Below are 16,836 nucleotides of genomic sequence, written 5' to 3'. Positions count from 1 at the left end.
AGTGGCCAAGTTAAATTTCCTCTGAGAACCAGATACTTCCATTGTATGTACAAGAGTGTTGACCCAAAACACCCAGTGTCCATATATCAAGGGTCATTTGTTTATGAGATATACCCTGGCTAGATTCTCCTTTCTTCTACCATCTTCTATCATTTGTGACATCACTGTCAGCTTCTGTTCTGCTGATGTCCTTGCCTTGAACCCACAAAGCCCCCCCCAAAGTTGTCACAGTATGCTTTCCATCAACTGACACAAGCATCTCATGCAGTAGGACCCTTCAGTAGTCAAGTGGCAACAGCATTGACCCTTTCCTGGGGTCTCTAACAATTCTCTTTTTCTTCTATATTATAGATGGAGAATGGATCACAAAGTCACATACAACAGTAGATACTCAGCAGAGAAATGTGTAACATTTCTTTTTAATCCTAAAGTAAATTTGCATGTTGGTCAAAATCTGAAAGTGACAGACATTCTTTACCTGGACTTAGGAGAGTACTATCCTCCAACAAATCAGCTAATATTCTACTTGTTAAATCTGAAGGGAAATGATTGGTTTAAGGTAGCTCAGTTTGTTGACTACTACTAAGCAATCCTAGATGTGGACTAATATTATTTCTTCTTTCTACTCCTTCTGAGACAGTGGATTTGTAGGCTTTTTTCATATCATTCATAATGTGTTTTTCAGGTATTTATAGCCAATAGACAATGAAGGATGACCAAATAAACATCCTCAATAATATGAAACAAATGTAGTATAATAAAGAGAAATATAGCAAGTAGAACAGAAGGAAGAACTGCTGTGGGATGGTCTTTCTGTGTACTGTGAATATATGATGCTATCATTGCTTAATAAAGAAGCTGCTTTGATCTGTGGCAAGAAAAGGGACAGCCAGGTAGAAAATCAAAGAAAGATACAGGAAGAAGGAAGTCAGGGTGGGGAGATGCTGCAAGCCACCTCCTGAGAAGCCAGATGTAATGGAAATCAGGTAAAGTCGCAAGACACATATTGATACATAGATAAATGGAAATGGGTTCATTTAAGATGAAAGAGCTAGTTAGTATAAGCCTCGGCCATAGAACAAACAGCTTGCAATTAATATAAGCCTCTGTGTGATCATAATGGTCTGAATGGCTGCAAGACACAGGAAAACTTATGTCTACAAAAACAGTAAAGAATGGATGAATAAATGACAGGTTATGAAGGATAAGATAAGAAAACTTACATTTAACTCTGTGTGTGTATGTGTGAGAAAGAGAGAGAGAGAGAGAGAGAGAGAGAGAGAGAGACAGAGACAGAGACAGAGACAGAGACAGAGACAGAGACAGACAGAGAGAGAGAATTTGTGTGCATTTACAATCTTGTATTGTATTCACATGTCCTTGAACATGAGCATACACTGGTGTGCACGTACATGTGGAGGTCATTGTTGCCAGGTGTCTTTCTCTATGGTAATTTACTTTAGTCTTGAGACCCATTATGAAACAATCTGACTCTCTATGCTTTGCTGGCTCTGTGGTTACATGTCACAACTTCCTTGCCCAGATTGTTATGTTGGGTATTAGAAAACCTCCAAAATCGGGACTTCATGTCTACAACACAAATCGCTTAATGACTGAGCAATCTACCCCATTCCAAATATTTAGAACTTAAAAGTAAATTTTATCTAATAAATATACTTGGTTCCCCTTCTGTTTCTTTCCTGAAAGTCATTTGTATAAAAAGTACCTCTGACCTTCTCTATTGAATTTCTCAACTAAGAAAAAAGTACATTCTGACTTCTCTGCAGGAGGTCAGAGTTCACCAAAATGCTTGAGATTGTAAAAGCAAATAACAAACAAACAGAAAGTCCTTCTTTTTTAAAAGTTAATTTAATTTAATTTTACATATCAGCCACAGATTCCCCTGTCCTCCCTCCTCCCAACTCCCGTCCTTCCTCCAAATCCTCCCCCCATTCCCACCTCCTCCAAGGCAAGGTCTCCCATGAGGATTCAGCTAGGCCTGGTAGATTCAGTTGAGGCAGGTCCTGTCCTTTCCTCCCTACACCAAGACTGAGCAAAATGTCTCATCATAGGACCTAGGTTCCAGAAAGCCAGCTCATGCACTAAGAACAGGTCCTGGTCCCACTGCCTGGGGGCCTCCTAAATAATTTAAGCTAATCAACTGTTTCACTTATCCAGAGGGCCTGATCCAGTTCAATGGGGGCTCCTTAGCTATTGGTTCATAGTTCATTTGTTTCTACTAGTTTGGATTTTGTCCCTGTGCTTTTTCCAATCATGGTCTCAATATCTCTTGCTCATATAATCCTTCCTCTCTCTTGCCAATTGGACTCCTGGAGCTCCACCTGGGGCTTGGCCCTGGATCTCTGCATCTGCTTCCATCGGTCACTGGATTAGAGTCCTATCATGACAGTTAGGGTGTTCAGCAGGCAAATGGATGGAATTTTTCACACACTCAGGATTCCAAAATACCACAAATCCAGAAGCTTCACCCCACTCACGTCCAGGAAAAACAATGACATCATGAGGTTTGCAGGCAAATGGATGGATCTAGAAAAAATCATCCTGAGTGAGGTAACCCAGACTCAGAAAGACAAACACGATATGTACTCACTCATAGAAGGATACTAGATGTGGAACAAGGATGACTGGACTGCTACTCACAACACCAGGGAGGCTACCTGGAAATCAGGACCCCAAGAAAGACACAGGGATCATCCAATGACGGAGAAATGGATGAGATCTACAGAAAGGCCTTCTTAACATCTGTAAAACAAGTGCAGTGGACCACTAGGCAAGACCTAACCCTTCCAGTCACTGCTGTTTGATTCTGACTCCTCCTGAGTGCTAGGATTAAAGACTTGCCCCACCACACCTGGATAATCCTCTTTACAAATGTTTGTGTGTGTGTGTGTGTGTGTGTGTGTGTGTGTGTGTGTGTGTGTGTGTGTGTGTATTTTAGGAAGCTTTTACAGTGGTAGTTTCCCATATGGCTCTTTAAAGGCCTTCAGTGTTTCTTTTTCCCTGCTCAGGTTTTCTGCTTCTCTGCATTTCCCGGACTTGGCTTATTCCTTCCTTTTCCTTTATTCCCCTTTTGCTCGCCATACCACCTGTGTTCCTTCCTAACCTGTTAACTGCAACTGAAGGACACATTAGCAATACTGTTGCTAAGGAGGACCATTAAAACCACAAACTTTTGGTTAGCCCAGAGTTCTCTTTTTCCCACATAACTAATATTATAACACATAATACTCAATGGATGTTGTAATTCCATGCTTACAAATCCTTCATTAGACATACACAAACATTTATCGAAATTTAACTATAAGAAGGAAAGTTGGGGTGAATTATAGCTCTGTTGAGGTCTCTAGAGATGGAGCAGTGAGTCAAGTACAGAAGGATCTGAGTTCAAGTTTTGAGCCCAGGGGAAAAGGAAAGTGTGGTGATATATGCTTTTAATCCAATTACTTAGGGTGAGGTGAGTCTGATCAAGATGACTGGGCTGGACAGCCAACATAATCAAAGCAGCAACCTCTGGGCTCATTAAGAGACCCTCCTTAAAGAATGTGGACAGTGGTAGTAGAAGACATTTAATATTCACCTCTGGTTTTCACAGGCACGTGTATATGCATAAGACCCACACATATATACAATACTAATACCAATACTAATACTAATACTGATAGTACTACTAATAATAAGTAAATAATAATCAGGTCAAAATCAAAAGCCTCCCCATTTTATTTTACCAACTTATCAATGTGCATTTTTATGCAAATGACAGGGTTGCCTGTCCTCAGAGGACCAGGAAAAACATCCCTGCATTCCAAACACAGGTGCCAGCCAATTACAAGTTTTCCTCATCTCTGGTGTAGACTAAAACTATTCTTGGGCAGGTTGACCCATTAACCCAAAACATGAGTTTCTGTGATTTTCACTCAACCTAGGAAAAATAAATTGTTAAAGAAAATGGGTTTCTTTTCTTTTCCTTCTGACTAACCTATGATAGAGAAAAATGTGTAATTTATTTCCTTTATTTGTGGAGCCATACTACAAATTATAAAATTCAATAAAACACAGTGTACATCATATTTAAGTGTGACTGTGAGTCAGACTAACTGGCCCCTTCCTGAGCATTAGGGAACATTGGCCTCAGATTGTCCTTGTTGTGTACTGCAGACACATTGTGGATGAGATGTAGAATCCTTTATGCATTTTTGATGTGCCAGAATTCTTTCACTTAGAGATAGATAATAGGAGCTTCTTACCTTTTTTTGATCTCAGGTTTAGAGTCTAACTGCTATATATCTTTCAAAGACATTGAAATTTGTAAGTTAAAAAACTAAAGGTGAATGTCTGGTAGCCAAAGGGTGGAGCATATGGTCTGTGTTCAGAACATATCCTCTTCAAAACAAAACTTCACACAAAGAAGATGGCTACAGTAGGAGAGGCACTGGCATATATGGGAACTAAAATGGTGGAGATGTGTAGTTGGAAGTTTTTCTGTGTCTTACCTGGACCACAGTCAGGACAAATCTCTCACTCACAGTCCCACAGCCTTTTATAAAATAAACACACAGAGGCGTAATATTAATTATAACTGCTTGGCCATTTGCTCAGGCGTATTACTGACTAGCTCTTATACTTAAATTAACCCATAATTCTTATTTATGTTTACCCATGTGGCTTGGTACCTTTTCTCAGTTCTGCCTTCTCTCTGTATCACAGCTTTCCTGAGAAACACAACTAGGAAGCTGCTCTTGGCTCCATTAGAATAGTTTTTTAAGTTTTCTCAAATTTTGGTTAAAAATTCTTGCCGGGTGGTGGTGGCTCACACGTTTAATCCCAGTACTCGGGAGCAGAGCCAGGTAGATCTTTGTGAGTTCAAGACCAGCCTGGTCTACATAGAGAGATTCAGGAAAGGCCTAAAGTTACTCAGAGAAACCCTGTCTTGAAAAACCAAAAACCAAAAACAAAACCAAAAAAAAAAAACCAAAGAAATTAATAAGAACTAATAAATATTAATACTGTGAGTAATACCTGTCTTTTGGTGCTTAGACTCAACATGAAAGCAAAGAAAATTATTGCTCAACTTGATGGTGATTGGCAAATTTGCAATCATCCAACAAAGATGATTACCCTATTGACATTTACAACCTATTCCAGTGTCTACTCAGGTATACACATAAGGTTACCATTTATCTCGATGACCTAAAGTGCAAAATTGTCCATGACAAACCTGGTAATCACACAGCCATTGCATTTGGTACTGAGATGATCTTAGATGAATCAGACTTTCAAGGCTTCTAATTTTTACCTTTTGTGTTCATGCATGGCTATAATGTACGTCTTCTTATAAAAAATGACTCTTTATAAATGTCAAATTCTCGACCATTGCTAGTAGTCTATCATGGAGGTACCTTTGCAGATTTCTGGGGACCTCTCTAGCACTCTGCTCCTTCCTATTGCCATGGGGTCCTCACCTATCATGATATCTCCTTCCTTGTTCTCCCACTGTGTTCCTGATCCAACTGGGACCTCCCACTCCCCTAAGGTCTCTTTCCCCTAACACTTGCCCTCCAGTAACACCCCCTCACATCCAGTTTGCTCATGTAGATCTCATCCATTTCTGTGTCGTTGGGCGATCCCTGTGTCTTTCTTATGGTCCTCTTTACTAGGTAGCCTCCCTGGAGTTGTGGCAATGGTTGAGAGAAAGCCCGAGCTGACCTACTCTGGTGATCAGATGGCCAAACACCCTAATAGTCATGATAGAACTCTCATCCAGTGACTGATGGAAGCATATGCAGACATCCACAGCCAAGCCCTAGGTGGAACTCCAGGAGTCCACTCAGTGAGAGAGAGGAGGGATTATATGAGCAAGAGATACTGAGACCATGATTGGAAAAAGCACAGGGACAAATAGCCAAACTAGTGGAAACAAATGAACTATGAACCAATAGCTGAGGAGCCCCCTGGACTGGATCAGGCCCTCTGGATAAGTGAGAAAGTTGATGAGCTTGAAGTATTAAAGAGGCCCCCAGGCAGTGGGACCTGGACCTGTCTTTGATGCATGAGCTGGCTGTTTGGAACCTAGGTCCTATGCTGAGACACTTTCCTCAGCCTTGGTATAGAGAGGAGGTGACTGGATCTGCCTCAGCTGAATCTACAAGGCTGGGCTGATTCCCCAGGGAAGACCTTGTCTTGGAGGAGGTGGGAATGGGGGATGGATTGGAGAGGAGGGCTGGGTGGTGGAAGGAGGGAGGACAGAAGAATCCGTGGCTGATATGTAAAATTAAATTAATTATAAAATAAAAATAAATAAATAAATGTCAAATTCAAACTGACAGCTTGTCACAGTTTCTTTTGTGATTTTATAAAAAATTAAGCAATGTTATGACATGTTTATAAGTTTAATAGAGATTCAAGATTCTGATTCACTTGAGGAAGACTTCTAAGGGCTGGATAGAAAGCCCATAGACAAACTTGGAGGACAACATACGTAACAATTTATCTAGATTATTTTCTGATATGCTCTAGTTTACACATTGAACACAAACTCTAAGACATTCATGTATAAACATCACTTAAATCCCACCTGACCATGGCTCACAGCTCAAGAAACCTGGTCACCTGGTGGAGCCCACTATGAAACTTACAGAGAGCTCAACTGGATACAGAGTCATCCTTCTAGGCAGTCTCCTGGGCCTTTGCTTCTTCCAAAGACCTCACCTAACCTCTGTTTTTCTTTTTCCCAGCACTTCAGCTCATGTGTGCCTATTCCAGGTAAATCCCATGGTCTGTTTCTTCCTGACAGTGCAGCAATTCTGACAATAAATTATGTAGCTCATCATGTTGGAGTATTTGTCAACAATTCTTACAGTGTATATGTGTTTTCCAAAAAGAGGTTCCTAATTAATTTGGCCAGGATCATGTACTGAAGCCCTTGAATTGTTACTTCCTAAGTATAACAAGTTTTCCTGCTGCATGGGATGTTTCCCTCCCCATAGAACCCATGTCATTTCACCTGCTCCCATTTTAACATCTGACATCATAAGAAGGTTCCCTTCAAAGAGGGAGGTTTAATCTCAGAGGAAACTGTAACAACAAAGGATACACATCTTTTCTTCCATAATAGAAATCTCATCTCAGATGAGCTCATATGGTTTTCATATCATACATGAGAAGACAAAGATAAAACACATACATATTAAAAGTCTTTTACAATAACAGAGATTGTATCAAAATCAAAGGAGTTCTCACTTCTTTTGACCTCTTCATCCAGTCTCTGCCTTACATCATAGCACCTCAGAAAGCTTACCAGAGCCTGGAATGTCCTATATTCCAACTACAGGGGCCAGTTGAGGCCAGTTGACTTAATTTGTAGAGAAGTATATAATTTTCTACTTCCACCCTTACCTGCAGACATCCTATATACTATAAAATATACAGCACACATTATCATCATAACAAATGGAACTATGAATGAGATTAACTAACATTTTCTGGGGCCAAACACTGTGAGATTAAGGTTGTTTCTGTTTTCTACTGTTGACAAATTTTTGTGGGATCTAACAAATTGACCCACCCTGGATTTGACATTTCATTCCTTATTAAGAAGATAATAGAAATTTGTCTGTTTTTGGACGTCAGCAATACAGCCTAACTGCTTCCTAGCTGATAGACACATCAAAATTTTTCAGTAAAAAACTTGACAGTCAGTTAGGCAAAAGGTGGACCATGTCTGTGCTCAGAATATATTTGCCAACACTAGAACACACAGAAGATGATGGCTACTGTAGCAGAGTTTTTTGATTATTGAATATAAAAGCAAAGAAGATGCCATGGAAAAAAGGAAAGGGGTCATTAAGGGAGTCACTGGAAGGCAAATGGTAAAATATTTGTGTTGAGACTAAGCAGGCTATGAAAGGTTCAAGGTTAACTCTGCATCTCTGTGCACTTTACCCTTTGAGGTAAGTACACTCAAGGTGAATGAGATACACAGACATATGGTTCACATCATATGTTGAGAGATATCCTTAAGGGTGAACTGTAAGTGGGATTTGTGTTACTGGGAGAAATAGGAACATGGTACAGTGGAAATTGCTGATTCATCCTTGGGCAGTTTGAACTGAAATTTCAGACAATAACCAGCCTATTCCTACCGAACCACACATCTATCAGAACCTATATGGTAGTTAGTGGGGCAGTAAGCATAGCAGAACAGAAAGGGCCATGAATATATTAACTACCTTAATGATCTATGTGTGACACTTCAACTGATTTAATTTAGTCAGCACTGTGCCTGGTGACAGACAGTATAAAGTAAGGGTCTCAGGCAGACTGAGTCCAAAGTATAGACAACTAAAGAGTACAGTATCTCACCCAAGTTAATAGTCTATAGCTCTCAATCCTTGTTAAGAAATGAGGCCTCTTTTTACTCTGATACCTTGATACAATGTTTCCTGGTACTCATAGAGATTCTCCACATACAGAGCAAGGTAGAAAACATTATATATTCTTTTGAAGCAGGTCACTGTGTGCAAACTTTTCATGATATAATGCTATCATCTTCATGGCTTGTTATTTGCAAAACTATGAGGAAAATGAAGCAAAATAGAAATTAAAGGAAGATCAGAAGGTACTGATCATATTGGAAAAGCATCACATCAGATACTTTCAAGTTAACTGAATGTATTAAAAGTACCTTTTAAACATTTGTTTTTCTGCCTACTTAATACTGAGAAAGTATTTGCTCTGTGAGAAGAAAGCTTTTTTTGGGGGGGGGTTTGCAGGATACATCAATAAATTCATATTTTGATAAATCATTGAGAATAATTGATTGTTGTTAGGACATACTGGCCAAAAACTCAAAAGATAACTGATGGAGAGCATTTGTCAAGACCTGGAAAACTCATGGAACTTTACAGATGACATAGGATATAAAAATATAGAACTCTGGTCTAGAGAAAAATCATGAGGAAATACATACGTTTTTCTCCATGACATGATTCTGAGTCATTAAGGAACTTAGATGACATTTGTGATTTCCAAAATATTTGAACCCTGGACCTTGTTGCAAAAGGCAAAATTAATGCATACAGAGACAGAACTGTGGCAAGAGTGAGGATTATTTCAATACTTCCTGAATGGATAGAATCTTGCAACTTTTACCTAGACCAAAGGCATTGCTTCCTTCTGCTCCTAGACTTAAATGGTCATGGGTTAGTGTATTCTATTAGTATATATAGGAGGTGATGAGTTGAGAGAAGACAGACTCAGGTGCAGCAGCTTTCTTGTGTTGGAGTCCATCTCGCAGTACATCTTCTCAGAGATGCAGCTGTCATTGACTCAACTGTCCTTCTGTAAGTAGCACTTCATCCATTCTCCTCTACGTTATTAGTGTATTATTTCATGAAGATGAGTTTGGATAGAATACGTTCTTTGGAGCTATCGGTGCTGTAATATTTAGGGAACTGTTGCATTTTATAACCTGAAGTCAAGTCACCAGTGTGCTGAGAGTTACTTTCCTGAAACCAGTTGCTAAATTAACCTGGAGATCAGTGGCTCTCTAGGGGAATTCTCCTACCTTCTTCTGTGAAGACACATGCCAAATAACGTCCATGGACATTATATATTACTTTAACTTTGTTTATTTTTATTTTTGATTTTGACATAAGGGTATCAGGGAACGGTGTTACAGGTTTCTAATGAACACCTGCTTCTAACCGTCTTCCCTTGCACAGGCCACTTTCTAAAATAAAGAAATAGTACAACAAAAATAAGCAAATGACCTGAAATTGAGAAGTAGAACTTTTTTGAGAACTTAGGACTCAATGGCATAATGGTATCAGTCACAGAGGAGGAAGTAAATAATGGGTTGCCAGGATTAGGATGCTTTTCTCCTCAAATAAATCCACCTGAGAAAGAGTTAGATTTTGGAACCTTACTTAAACAAGGAGAGTAAGTTTGTGACTTTACCGATTTGTTGCATGCAAATAAATGATGAATGGAAAAGCAAGTTTATTTTAAAAAGTCGTCTTAATTTTCCAGTGATATTTGCATGAAAATAAATTAGTAAACTATTTAACCTTAATGAGATGGAAAACAAATACAAATTACCAAACATTAAAATCTGAAGAGAATGGCTTAAAGACTCTGTCTCAGAACGAATTTTATCTCAAAATGTTTGCAAATTTTTGAAACTCTACAGGGGCAAGCCAAAGCCGAGGTAATTCTCCTACCTTACAAGCTATGGTTTTGAGAAACATCACTATTCACCAATGTTTTCACATTGGACAATTTATTCCAGTTCCATGTTTTCATAACCAATTATTGTAGCACAGGGACCTCAGAACAAACAGTATACTCTATATAGCATCACTAATGTACCCTCATTTGAATGGGTCATCTCAGTTTCATTTCTCTTTATAGCTGGGACACTGCTTTTGCTGGCCATATCAAATCTGCTCCTTTGGGAGCATGTGATCTCCTCACCAAGTCCCCGTTTGTCCACTGGAAACCTATACCAACGTGTGGTTGAATTGTCACACTACACCCACGGTCTTGCCTCAAAAGTCTTCACTGACATTGTAAGTACTGAATAGTCTCTGAATGGACAATCAGAAAACCCAACTAATTAAACAATAACCTATTATGAATCAAATTTCAAACAATACTTTTAATGGTGAAATATAGACACTGAATCATGGGCAAGGAACAATGGGATGCTTCATGAAAACTTAAATCTGTAAAAGATATAGTAACTGTACAACTTTTAACAGAGTTTTTTTAAGCAACTTGTTAAGATATAAAGTCCAAAATACATGGATCAGGGCACTGTGAACTCTTGTCCTTTGAGAAGGAGTTCTTTCTATGTGGCATTTTCACTTAGCACTCTGTAGATATCTAGTGGAAGAGAAATGTCTAGTAATGAATTGTGGGAGTAGATTAAAACTAAACTACACAAAATCTTATTAAGCAGAAAGAAATCGCAACTCATAATTCTAACATCCTTAAAATTATTGTTTTCAAATTTTCAGGGGTGAGTGTCTCTTTGAAAAGTACAGTCTTGTTTTCAAAAGAAATATGGTCTCAATTCCTAATAACCATACTCGATTTTGTCAGGGGGAGTTGTAGCTACCCCGTACAGGGAATCAGTTGTAGAAAAAAAAGAATTCAGTGCAAAATTAGAATATGGAGCATACATTACAGAATTGTGGTGAATATGACTTTCCCTTGCTATTTTTACTCATTAGTCTTTCTTTCATTAAAAAAACCTATATCCGTAGTTTTTCAACTGTATAATATTCCTATAAATCCATTAAACTTTTACATATTTACTAATTGTCAGTATTAAAAATATATGCTTTTGATAATAAATTCCTTAAGTATGTATGTCAGTCAATTGAAGATTCTATTTATATTTATATTGTTTATTATATTTATATTATGTATTCTATTTATATTATATATGTATAGGTAATAGATATAAAATAATGTTTTAATTCTTTATTCACTCACTGGTGAATATTTTCTTGAATATGCCTAGAATTTATGATTTATTTTGACATCATGAATAGGATTTCATACTGCCTTTATCATGTGACTGGGTACTTAAAGTAAATACTTATTTTACAAAATATGCCTAAAGGAAATAGGCTACTGAGTATCAATGGGACCATAACAATGAACATGCATGTGTCATAAATGTATGACCTTTACCTCCATAAATAGAAAAAGTGATGCTTGAACCTTATGTGTTTTTACAGTGTGTGTATTTCTCAGTGATTTCTTTCTAAACAATACCATTTAGGAAAGACAAAATGACAAGAGAATAGTAAATAGGGGAAGAATATTGGAGGGTAAAAAGTTAGATTGTTTTTTCCGACAGACAGAAATTGTAGGCAGACCATTTTCACTTCATTTCTGTTTCAATTTCTCTATATTTATCATTTGCTAATAATAATACATCTATGAAATTAGTTACTGATGTGGTTATGAATATATTTGTTCAATGTTTAATGCTAAGAAATCAGACCTTTCTATTTCTTCTAGAATATGAAGTTTGGCAGGAACATTTGGAAACAGAGTCTGATGTTGGGCACCTGCCACACTGCTGCTATCCCTACTCCAGAAAACAGTGAGCAAGTCCACCAAACAAAAGTAGGTTTCCTCCCTGATTCTGACAAAAACAATTGATGTAATATACAGGGTAGCTCTGCTGTGTGTGGTTACTGGGGCCATAGTGCGTGTGGTAATCTCAGAGTCAAGAGAAGGGAAGAAGAAGGATCAAGCAGACAATGACACCATATGGTTGATAATTTCTAAGATAAAAGCCTCTTCACATGATAATAGGTTAATAAATTGATCATCCAGAGCACCATGTTTTAACAGCACATTGTCTGTGGGGTTATCTTTAATATTATCTGGGAAACTTTAATATGAGTTGAACATCCCCAGTTGACTCTACATTTACATGTGTGTTGAAGGGTTACAGATATAGTAGTGTTTATGGTATAATACTAAACTCTCCTCTGGAGGAATATTACTTAAGGACCAATGATTCATTTGTTTTTGTGTTTTTTTATTTTTAAAGTTTCTCTTGGTCCTACTTCCATTTGTTTTATAATTTATGTAAACTTCCTCCACAATTATTCAGCCTTCTCTTATGTTTCAAGTAAAAATTAGGTTAAAAGGAGGTTCCTCTGAACATGTTATCTTATTCTCAATGATAAACTATGTTATGATGAACACTGATTATCTCAGAACATATGATTTATAACTGTTTTAACATCTTCCATCTCAGTCGCTGTCATAAAAATTCTAAATATGATTTATAAAAAATTCCTTATGTGTACACATCTCACACATATTATCTATTTCCCCTTCATGTTTATTACTAGGATGAGTAACCTACACACAAACTCTTCTCATAAATAAAATGTGAGTTAATAGTGAGAAGGTATAGAAAGAGGTCAGCATTTCCTCAGATCTACTTACGTTGAGACCCCAAAGCAGTCCTTTGTCAGTGAATCTTTTAATCCTTTCAAAAGTTCTCTTGTACGTGGTATTATTAGGACCATAAGGAACTGGGGCTCACCAGGACTACAGATGGTAGAACGTACAGCAAAAACAAAACATGAGCTGTTTGACATGCACCTGAAATCATTGTGAAAGAAAATCAATTCTATTTGAGAAAAAATAGTAATTCTGTGATAGAATATTGTTATTCCTATATTGCAGATCATGTGCTAAGAATGTTTTCTATACTTCTACTAATATTAAATTAATACTGGAGTTCATGACCTTTTATCCACCCATCACTTGTATTAACCTGTTGTGTTTCAATTATTTTAATGAGATGTTCTTCATGATTGTTTAGTCAGAAGATCTTCTGAAAGTGACCATCAATGTTTTACAAGCCTGGGAAGAGCCTCTGAAGTACATGGTGGCAGCCATGGCTACTCTTCCAGATGTGTCTGATGTTATGGTGTCAAAGACAAAAGAGTTGGAAGAAAGAATTCTAGGCCTCCTGGAGGGACTGAAGACCATACTCAGTAGGGTAAGCCCATTCACTCTTCATATTCCTTTGCTTATCTCCCATATGGAAGAGGTGATTTGTTTAATGGGAAATGGATTTTTTCAATACTTCATTTCTGACAGTGAAATATATATATATATATATATTCCAACTCATTCACAGCCTTGCCAATAAGAAGAGGGCATCTGTAAAACCTATCTTCTTCAGGTTCTTTACTGAGAACCACCCACACCAGTACTCTCAATAAAAAGTAGCTGCTTCTCAGAGTAATTCAGAAAGTAGCTTTTATAGGTGGTATGGATATTCCTGACTAATTCAGAAAATGTGATAACAGTCTTGGAACTCAACCTTAACACATTTTGGAAATGTTTGATATGTTCTTGAATTTGGAAGAATACATTATATAAAGAATAGAATGACTTTAAAGACAGAAGATTAAAGGAACATTCTCCTCAAACCCACATGTATGAATGCTGCCTCAGATAATAAGCTGAGAAAACATCAGCCTTTACGTTGGCCAATTGCACGTATACCATGGAAAATTATCTTTCAGTTTATTACTCAGTCTACTTCTATATGGATAAACCTCTTCTGGGTCCAATGACAAATCAGAAAATATGCATTCCCAAATGATATTTACTTTAAAAGGCCTAATGCCTTCAAGATAATATATGACAAAACTAATACATTTCCTTCTAGTATAACTTAATCTTTATTAGTTTTATAGAATAAGGCTCAGGATAGAATCAGGCTATAAATGCCTTCTTTGGCAGCCAGGAATTTGATCCTAGAATTCACATGAAAGTAAAGAGATGTAGTGAATATTCTGTAGTATCCAAACATTAGGCAGACAGAAACACAGACATTCCTGGTGAGTGTCTGCTAAAATAAGAGAAGTTGCCTCAAAAAAATAAATAGAGAAATTCAGAAATCAACTGTGGAAGTTTAAATAACACCCTTTCTGATCTACAAATGCTGCTGAATAAATTCTGGTGCATGAACGTGTACCGTATATATACGTGCATATATATACTCATTTACAAGAAGATATTACTTCCAAGTAATACTAACAGTGTAAATAATTCCTTTCCTTTCCATGTTTAGGTTCAGCCTGGAGCTGTTGAAAATTATTATACTTTCTGGTCTGGATGGTCAGATTTGCAGTCATCTCATGAAGACACTCGTAATATTGCTTTGTATACCCTGGGCCGCTGTGTGCGCAGGGATACACACAAGGTTGACAATTATCTCAAGGTCTTGAAGTGCCGAGATGTTCATGACAACAACTGCTGAGCTCATATCCTGCCCTTTGCCACTGAGAAGGTCCTTGATAATCCAGACCTTCAAAGCACCACTGCGTCTACATGTGGTGTATTCCTAGGTTTAATTGGTGTGTTATTAAAAAATAAACATTGGTTCTTTGGAAATGTTGAATTCAAAATGAGGATTTGTTGATGTTCTATGGGAATTTGATGCAGAATTTAGTAATGATATTATGATATTCATATCCAATATTTTTCACAAGTTTAGTTTATAGAAGTCAAGAGAGTATTTACGTTAGTCAGAAAAAGTGAAGTTGATTTAACATATTAGAACCAGAGCAAGAGTTTCCCAGTAATAAGTAGATCCATTCTGCCAAGAAATTGGAAGTTTATGAAAACAACCTAGAGGGAACGGCCACTTTCTCAAAGTCTCATCACTGACAGTATAATTTTTATACTAACATTAAACACAAAACACATTACACACACACACACACACACACACACACACACACACATATATATATATAATATACACAAATATATTGAGATTATAATATATTATAACATTTCTCCCTTCTTTTTCCTCTCTCCAAGTCCTGTTTATTCCCTTCATTCTTTCTTTCAAATTTGTTGCCTCTTTCCTTCATTAATTGTTATTACAGTTACACACACACACACACACACACACACACACACACACACACACTTTCCTAAATATGACCTACTCAGTCTGTATAGTGTTACTTGAGTTCATGTTTCCAGTGTTAAACATTTTTCTGACCCTTAGCATTACTTAGTTGCCCATAGTCTTTTTGTAAGATTGAGGCCTTTTTTTTTTTTTATTTAACTGTTTGAGTACATAGATATTCCCAATTTTTCTTTTTTTTTTTTTTAACAAAGCAGGGCTTTCATTACTGTTGCCTGAATATGACTAAAAATCCTATGTTAGCTGTCAAAGATTGGAATCTGTTCTTTAATATTTGAATTCTTAGTCATTCGGGTCTGTATCAGTCAATGTAGGAGATACTCTGAAAATATTTTTTTTAATTTTTTTTATTTTTATTTTGCAATACAATTCAGTTCTACATATCAGCCACGGATTCCCCTGTTCTCCTGCCTCCTGCCACCCTCACCTTCTCCCCAGCCCACTCCCCATTCCCACCTCCTCCAGGGCAAAGCCTCCCCCATGGACTGAGATCAACCTGGTAGACTCAGTCCAGGTAGGTCCAGTCCCCTCCTCCTAGGCCGAGCCAAGCGATCCTACATAGGCCCCAGGTTTCAAACAGCCGACTCGTGCAATGAGCACAGGACCCGGTGCCACTGCCTGGATGCCTCCCAAACAGATCAAGCCAATCAACTGTCTCACCCATTCAGAGGGCCTGATCCAGTTGGTGAACCCTCAGCCATTGGTTCATAGTTCATGTGTTTCCATTCGTTTGGCTATTTGTCCTTGTGCTTTATCCAACCTTGGTCTCAACAATTCTCGCTCATATAAACCCTCCTCATTCTCGCTAATTGGACTCCCAGAGATCCACCCGGGGCCTAGACATGGATCTCTGCATCTAGATCCCTCAGTAGTTGGATGAGGTTTCTAGCATGCCAATTAGGGTGTTTGGCCATCCCATCAACAGAGTAGGTCAGTTCGGGCTGTATCTCGACCATTGCCAGCAGTCTGTTGTGGGGGTATCTTTGTGGATTTCTGTGGGCCTCTCTAGCACTTTGCTTCTTCCTATTCTCATGTGGTCTTCATTTACCATGATCTCCTATTCCTTGTTCTCCCTCTCTGTTGTTGATCCAGCTGGCATCTCCCACTCCTCCAAGCTCTTTTCCCCTCGACCCTCGCCCTTTACTACCCCCACTCATGTCCAGGCTGTTCATGTAGATCTCATTCAATTTCTCTGACATTGGGCGATCCCCGGGTCTTTCTTGGGGTCCTGTTTTCCAGGTAGCCTCCCTGGTGATGTGAGTAGCAGTCCAGTCATCCTTGTTCCACATCTAGTATCCTTCTATGAGTGAGTACATATCGTGTTTGTC

The 16,836-nt window shown here is 38.0% G+C and overlaps 1 protein-coding gene across 1 annotated transcript; it reads left to right on the top strand.

Moving 5' to 3' along the window:
* Window positions 1-9,328: 9,328 nt before the first annotated feature.
* LOC131910417 (prolactin-3B1-like) lies at window positions 9,329-14,830 on the top strand. The gene is made up of 5 exons (XM_059262345.1): window positions 9,329-9,359; window positions 10,429-10,586; window positions 12,052-12,159; window positions 13,379-13,558; window positions 14,642-14,830. The coding sequence occupies exons 1-5, from the start codon at window positions 9,329-9,331 to the stop codon at window positions 14,828-14,830; spliced, it is 666 nt and encodes a 221-aa protein (XP_059118328.1).
* Window positions 14,831-16,836: the final 2,006 nt, after the last annotated feature.

This window comes from Peromyscus eremicus, chromosome 5 (genome assembly GCF_949786415.1).
Source record: "Peromyscus eremicus chromosome 5, PerEre_H2_v1, whole genome shotgun sequence".
NCBI classification, from domain to species: Eukaryota; Metazoa; Chordata; class Mammalia; order Rodentia; family Cricetidae; genus Peromyscus; species Peromyscus eremicus.
The sequence above is the reverse complement of the archived record's forward strand: the minus strand, read 5'-3'. Positions and strand labels throughout refer to the sequence as shown.